We start from the raw sequence: 7,806 nt of genomic DNA, 5'->3' as shown, positions 1-7,806 counted from the left end.
ATTTCGAAAGAAGTGGGAGACAGGGCAGGAGAAGGAACAGCGTACTGTAATCTTGGCAACGCCTTTATTGATCTTGGAGATTTCCAGGAAGCCATACAGTACCATAGACGAGACCTCAAAATTTCGAAAGAATTGGGAGACAGGGCTGGAGTAGGAAGAGCGTACTGTAATCTTGGTAACGCCTTTAGAAATCTTGGAGATTTCCAGAAAGCCATAGAGTACCATGAACGAGAGCTCAAAATTTGGAAAAAAGTGGGAGACAGGGCAGGAGAAGGAAGAGCGTACTGTAATCTTGGCAACGTCTTTAGAAATCTTGGAGATTTCCAGAAAGCCATAGAGTACCATGAGCAAGACCTCAAAATTTCGAAAGAAGTGGGAGACAGGGCAGGAGAAGGAAGAGCGTACGGTAATCTTGGCAACGCCTATCATTGTCTTGTAGATTTCCAGAAAGCAATAGAGTACCATGAACGACACCTCAAAATTTCCAAAGAAGATGGAGACAGGGCAGGAGAAGGAAGAACATACGGTAATCTTGCGAACGCCTTTAGAAATCTTGGAGATTTCCACAAAGCCATAGAGTATTATAAGAAGAGTCTTATAACCTTCAACCAAATCAGGGGAAATCTCATATCTAATGACGAATGGAAGATTACCCTCGGGAATACGTATGAACATATTAATTTGAGGCTATGGGAGCTGCAGTTTAAGGAAGGTAAAGTCATTGAGGCACTTTTAACTGCTGATCAAGGTCGTACACAAGCTTTAAATGATCTTCTAGAGTTCAAGTATGGCCTTAAAGGGCTACGTCCAGGAATAGGAACACTTTCTGAAATACCAGGTGACTTTCCTTGTTACTTACCATCAAATACAGCTTTCGTAGGTATCAACGAGGGAAGAATAGTTCTCTGGGTGAACGACGAAGGCAAAGAAATCAAAACTAGAGTAACTCTGATTGATTTATCCGTCACAACCTATTTTCAGTCTCTTTTAGAAACTACACATAAAGAAATAGGTTTGAGAGCTGATGTAAATTGTGAAGATCGCTCGTTAAGGAACCCAAACGATGAAAAGTTAGCAGAAGAAAGCTCCACTAAGCCAAAGCCTCATCCTTCATGTTTTGAGACAAAGTCATTACAAACATTTTACAAAGTTGTTATAGACCCTATAAGAGACTTACTCCAGGGCGATGAGGTTGTCGTCGTTCCACAAGGACCTCTGTATTTGGCGCCTTATGCTGCTTTCATGGACTTGAAATCAAAGTACCTCTGTGAAACGTTTAGAATTCGTCTCCTTCCTTCAGTTTCTAGTCTTCGATTAATCCAAAATAGTTCAGCAGATTGGCACAGCAAGACTGGCGCTCTTCTCGTTGGCGATCCGTGGGTACAGGAGGTAGTTTATGAAGGAAGGACGCTAAAGCAGTTAGAGTGGGCCGAAAAGGAAGTGCAGATGATTGGGGAAATACTTCAAACTGTACCTCTCGTTGGAAAGCAGGCAACAAAGGATGAAGTTTTGAGACGTATCTCCTCGGTTGCTTTGGTGCACATTGCTGCTCACGGTAAAATGGAAACAGGAGAAATTGCCTTGGCCCCTAACACAACACGTTCATCGTCCGTGAATCCAGCCAGGGAGGACTATCTCTTAACTATGCAAGATGTTCTAAAGGCGCAGATTAGGGCAAGACTTGTTGTACTTAGTTGCTGTCATAGTGCTCGGGGAGAAGTCAAATCTGAGGGTGTGGTCGGCATCGCACGGGCATTTTTGGCTGCTGGTGCTCGTTCTGTACTGGTGTCCCTGTGGGCTATCGATGACGAAGCTACAATGGAGTTCATGAAAGGTTTCTACCAATACTTAGTTCGTGGAGCAAGTGCTAGTGAGGCCCTGAATATAGCCATGAAATCCATGAGAGAATCTGACCGCTTTAGTGCAGTGAAGTACTGGGCGCCGTTTGTTCTCATTGGTGATGACGTAACGCTTGACTTTGAAGGCATCGATTAAATAGCAAGGTATTTTGAGATATATTCAAACCTGGGATCATAATCCCTGCTTTTGCAAACGTTATTTTAAAAATTAATTCTGTCGCTTACAACCGATACCACCTATAACGTCAATCTGCCCATCACAGTTTGACAGCAACAAAAAAGTCTGACTTTGGTAGTTTGTTTGGCAGTTAAACTAGAAAATTTATTTCAAATCTCATGATTTCTTTTCATTTCAATGTGTTGGTGTCCTTGTTGAGTTCGTTCCATTGGAACTTACAGTCGAACTTGACGTAAGAGACGACCCAAAATCCCAAGATCAAATTTCTGATCGCTCATTTAACGGAAGGTGGTCGCTTAGGAAAGTCTCCAGATATGGTAAATCCTCTATTAATCCTCCCGGGGGTTCATTCATTTCAACAACGTTTGAGAGAGGGGTGTATTTTATTAAGCGAAGATTTTGGAATCATTTCTCTATAAAGAACTTGAACGCTAAGTAGTAAAGTTCAGGCACATGAAGTTGGAGGTCATGAAACCGAAGATTAAAATCATTTCCAAACTTCCAGCTCGTGAGTAAACCATATTATCATACGTCTATTGTGAATTGGGAGAAGGGGCTTGAAAGAGAGAGGGGGTTTAATAACTTTCTTTGCCTTAAAAGGAGAGTTTTTTAGAGAGGGGGGCTTAATAGAGGATTTATAGTATGCAAGTTTCTTTAAATCTACAATAAGTCTTAGCGGTGGTTGAAGTTACTAGTTTAAATGTGACCCTTTACTCTGTAATAACAACAACAAAAAAACAACAACAATGTATTTATTTAAAAAAATATAAAGTTTACAATACTTTGTCCTAAGGCGTGTTCGATTCACCGTATTCCGCGTCCCAAATAGGAATAAATGGAATAAACTCGCAAGAAATCACTTGTTTTAGCTTTCATTGTATTGCAATAGAGAACTTAAGATGGAGACGTTTTCGGGGCGACGGCGACCGGACTGGCAGAGAAAGCCAGGAACTAAGGCAGCCGTCGCTCCCCGTCAAAAATAGAACATTAAGATCGCAGTGAACTCAGAAGGACGGCGCCTTTAATTAGAAGAATACCGAAGAGGAAAATATGGCTTCACATAAAGAATTAAGAGAATAAATATTTGCTATGCAGACAACATGTATCGGATGAAGAGTTTCTCGTTTTGTGGGAAAATTATGAGTCCAAAAATCCCGATTTTCCTCGGGACAGTTACGATCCGTTCACGCTAAAAGACATGCGGGATGCAGCTGAGTTCAAGGCAGAATTTCGTGTTGAAAAAAAATGATCTCCACAGGCTTGCCGAAGCCTTTTAAATTACAGGAACATTAAAATGCTACCAAGGAACCGTATTCTTAGTTTGGTATTGAAATAATTCCCGGGAAATACTTGCATGCAGCAACAACAACAACGGCAACAACTTTATTTCGGTATTCCCACGCCGAGTTAGTACATGGTATTACCTACTATTCTATATAATTTTCAATGCGTTTCATTTATACGATATTCTAACGAAAAGAGCGAACTAAAAACACACAATTGAAATATCGGAGTTCATATTTTTTGTCTGGATACTTTTATTTGGCTCGTGGGAAAATTTTGTCCCATGTCAAGCTCACTTACGGTTGGCTGTTTGCCAAGTTGGATCTTGACCCTGTGACATGAAAACATAGAAACATTCAAAGATGTAAGTTTAGATAACAGAGCTTGGAAATCGAGCTTGAAATGTGCCTCAAAGAAAACAAGGACAATTTAAGAACGATAATCTGCAAAATGTTGGTTGCTAAACGCAACAAACCTGATTGAAATGAAAGTTAAATACTCACGTTTTCGCCACAACGCCAAACAGACCAGTTTCACGTCGCCGACGGGACCACGACGGCAAGGTGGTGAGCACGAGCATGCGCAATATCCAACAAATGATGATGTCACGTCCGGTTGAAGTTGCCGTCGCCCCAAAAACGTCTCTATCTTAAGTTCCCTAATATCTACAAAAATGATTGAAATAAAGTATTGTGATCTATATAAACTTTAAATGCTCCAAAAATTAGTGTAAAGAAGAGTTAGGCTGGTAACAGAACCTCCGGAATACGGTGAATAGAGCGCACTCTTAGAAGTCAGTTGTCAAAATGTTTTTTCGCTCGCAGAAATCACTATCCTTCTCTTCAGCTAGTTTGCTAATGTTGCATTTTGCTGTTTTTGGTATTGTATAGGTACGATGAAGAATGCAGTGAAGCAGTTCCTAATTATCTGAAGTTCAGTTGGAGTCAGTTTCTAATCTGTAACACCGGGAATACGAAGTAGAGCGTTCCTCCCAAGAATACGAACACTTTGTCCCGAAGAGAAAATTATATGCTGTTTATAAATAAGTTGAAGTTTTTTGTAGTCTGAAAATTACAGTGTACGTTTCGTAGCTTAGTTTACCACCAGTCGTGTGCAGTTGAAACTTGTTTTATAGTCACCTGAAAAATATCAGGAATAAGTAGTCAATTTCTGCTTTTTTCATTGTTATACCATACGTGACAAAGGCACTTTAGAGGCGTGTCTACTGGCAATTTAATGTAGTTCTTTACTGTTCTGTTAGTTACACAGTTGTATTTTTGAAATTCTTTTGGCAGATTGGTTTAAGTTTATTAGTGTCTAGAAAGGTCTCCATTGACATTCTAATACCGAAGTCAAATTACCTCGGAGTATTCAGTTACTCGGGTAAATCACTAATATAGTTTTACGTTTACTCGTCTTTTTGATAGGCGTAGGATTGCTATTGATAACAATAATAATAGTAAAGGTAATTAAGATAAAGGCCCAAAACAACAACAACAACAATAATAATAATAATCATGGTTTAATCACAGCATTTCCATAAAAATGACTCTACATCTGCTATACTGAAATATAAAATATATTATAGTATATCTGACTGGATTTGCAAAGACATGGCCATAGAAATCTCTCTCATATAGGGAAATGTTTGCTGACGTCATTGTTTACCTTTTATCTTTATAGAGTACTAAAGTGTGACGTCATAAAAATGAAATTTCTGAAATTATGGGACTTGCTCGGATGTTCTGAAAGAACAATGTCCAAGAGGCCTACTTGCCAAAAATGAGCATTTCGATCGGGGCAAATTGTCTCTGAGATCGTAGCACAGTTACGCTTAGAAAACTCCATACAAACCCTTCTAACTTTTTTTGGGTCAACCCAAAAGAAATTAGAAAAGACTTAGCTATAGGCCTCGTGGTTTGACTGGCTAAAAAGTGATACTTTCCCGACGTTTCAAACTCGTTTATTTCATAGCAAAATCCTGTTACTTCTGCGAGAGACTGAATTTAGCGTCTGTTGCCAGTAATAACGCTGTGATTGTTAAGCCTTAGCTAGTGACTTTTCCCTGTTTTCCGTTCGACTTAGATGTCAAATTGTTAAAATGCACTTGAAATTTGTTTAGCCACGTTTTAGCAAATTTAGTCAGATATATTCAGCTAGAAAAAATGCACGCGTGTAAAAAAAAACTAACTGATTAGCTAACAAACAAACTAATTACCTAACTTTTCTTAAAAACTGTATTTAGAACTATTACGTTACTACATTTTGTAACAATGACGCCCGGATGGCCGTGTAATAAACCAGATTTAACTATGAAAGAAACTACTCTTTATTTGGCCGCCATGACACCCGGAAAGCATGGCCCACACAAATATCCATGATCCTTTGCACGTTTGCAGTATCCGAGAACTTCCGCTAACACAACTTCCGGTAGACAATACTATCGATACATTACACATTTTACTCACTCTTTTAAATGCTGACATTTTGTACAAGATTTGATTGGAGCAAGTACGCAGTTGAGGAGTTTGACGGACAAGCAGCCTTGAAAGGTTTCGTTTCCAGAGGTATTACCCATCCTTTTTTTGGCACTAGAGCGTTTATTGTCTCACTAGAGCTGATTCGCGTTCCCGATGTTGTTTTACCATCAAGTTTTTTGATTTCTCTTGTCGACACCTTTTATCTTTGGCCTTAACTGTAACCCATTTTCCTGTCGTACAGTTTACAGTCGACTCTCTCTTAACGGACACCTCTATAAGACGGACACCTAACTAAAACGGACACCTAGAGTTGGTCCCTGCCTTGCTTTACTCCCTTTATTTGACTGTCAATAAGACGGACACCTCTCTTAGACGGACACTTACTGCCGGTCCCAAAGGTGTCCGTCTTAGAGGGAGTTGACTGTATTTGTTTGCTTGCGTATGAATACAAAGTACTTAAAGCAGTTTCTTTACTTTTGTCATTGTTTAGTTTGCTTGGCTACTGAGTTATCTTTACTATTTACCCTGTGCAGCCTGGCCCCACACAGTAATTTTTAAGGAGTTATAATAACTCCTCTAGTGGGGTTAATTTAACTCCTTACAGTGGAGTTATTTTTTGGGGAGTTATTTTAACTCCAAAAAGGAGTTTAAAGAACTCTTTTTCAGGCCGTAAAAATGACCCCTGACATTGAGGAGTTAAAATAACCCCCAAAAAGGAGTTATCCTGCACCTAAAATTTTTACAACGCTTTCAGAGTTTAAGTAACTCCTCCAAAAAGAGTAAAAACATCCCATGTAAGGAGTAAAAATAACCCCATTTTCGGAGTTATGTTAACTACAGACTGGGTGTAAAAAGAACTCTTTTTCAGAAGTAAAAAATGATCCCAAATTAGGAGTTAAAGTAACGCCAAAAAAAGGGGTTATCCTGTACCTAAAATTTTTACTCCATTTTTGGAGTTATAATAACTCCCTAAAAATTACTGTGCAGAGGGTTTCGTCCGTCTGGTCACTCAATCACCTATCTCTTCACAACTTAGATCTTCATGTCGGTGATCGATGTACAGTGAGGAATATGCTCATAGAAGGAGGAATATTTGTATGCACTGCACTTGCTTTGTTTTATGGCTTATAAAAAGACAAATATTATATTTATTATCATTTAGAGCAGGCTTTTCAGTAGTGATTGACCGCGTGCTCTTTTGTTTTGGTTTATGGCTTATAGAACGAGGAATAAAATATCTGAAGCGGGGTTCTTTTGGTTTATGGCTTTTAAAACCCTTTATCTGGTAATCGGACGGAGGCAAAAAAATTGTCAGCGGGCATCTCCATTAGTTTTGGGTGACCTGTGGTGAGTGGATCAAAGACGAGAACAACATGGGCGACATGTATGCTGTTTGTTTGGTCAATTTTAGTCAAATTTTCGATATATTATGGACCTTAACGGCACGTGAACTTTAATGATGGTGACGGGACACGAAGATCCTTCAGCTTTGGTTATATTTTGGGGATTTTTCTTGGGTCTGGCCGTTTTTTTCGCTGAGTTCTGCAACGAACCACGAGGCTGAATGCTCAAAGAGTTGAACTTTCAAGTGTACGGTGCTGTGGAGGTAAGATGCTGGATTTACAAGCTTGAAAGGTAACTCAAAGCAAAAGTTGTCATTTTACAAAGAAACATGTGGAGGAAGCGCCATATTTGTATCGACCGGTCAACGGTTTTAGCCATTCTTTCATAGTTCTTACGCTGTTTTTAATTATTCTGCGTTCTGGGTTTCAAAACAAGTTGTGTGGCATTGGATCGATATTGTACTGTCTTTGAAAAATGTTGCTGTTTGGAGTAATCATACGATGATGATCTTTATAGAAAACCATTTTGAAACATATTTTTGTCAAGTTTTTATTTTTTAAAAAAACCTCAAAAATTGGTAGCTTCAAGGAAAATTTATCCCCCCCCCCGAAAAATAAACAAAAAACAAAAAACAAAGAAAAAAGGGAACATAAAACATTAT

At 39.0% G+C, this 7,806-nt stretch overlaps 1 protein-coding gene across 1 annotated transcript in view; it reads left to right on the top strand.

The window, feature by feature from the left end:
- The window catches only part of LOC140922495 (uncharacterized), a 28,997-nt gene that overhangs the window by 1,374 nt on the left and 19,817 nt on the right, over positions 1 to 7,806 (top strand). Inside the window, exon 1 of the mRNA XM_073372473.1 lies at positions 1 to 597. This exon is cut by the window's left edge and continues 1,374 nt beyond it. Coding sequence (XP_073228574.1) covers positions 1 to 597 — 597 coding nt within the window. The remainder of the gene's footprint in view (positions 598 to 7,806) is intronic.

Source organism: Porites lutea, chromosome 13 (genome assembly GCF_958299795.1).
Source record: "Porites lutea chromosome 13, jaPorLute2.1, whole genome shotgun sequence".
Taxonomy (NCBI): domain Eukaryota; kingdom Metazoa; phylum Cnidaria; class Anthozoa; order Scleractinia; family Poritidae; genus Porites; species Porites lutea.
The sequence above is the reverse complement of the archived record's forward strand: the minus strand, read 5'-3'. Positions and strand labels throughout refer to the sequence as shown.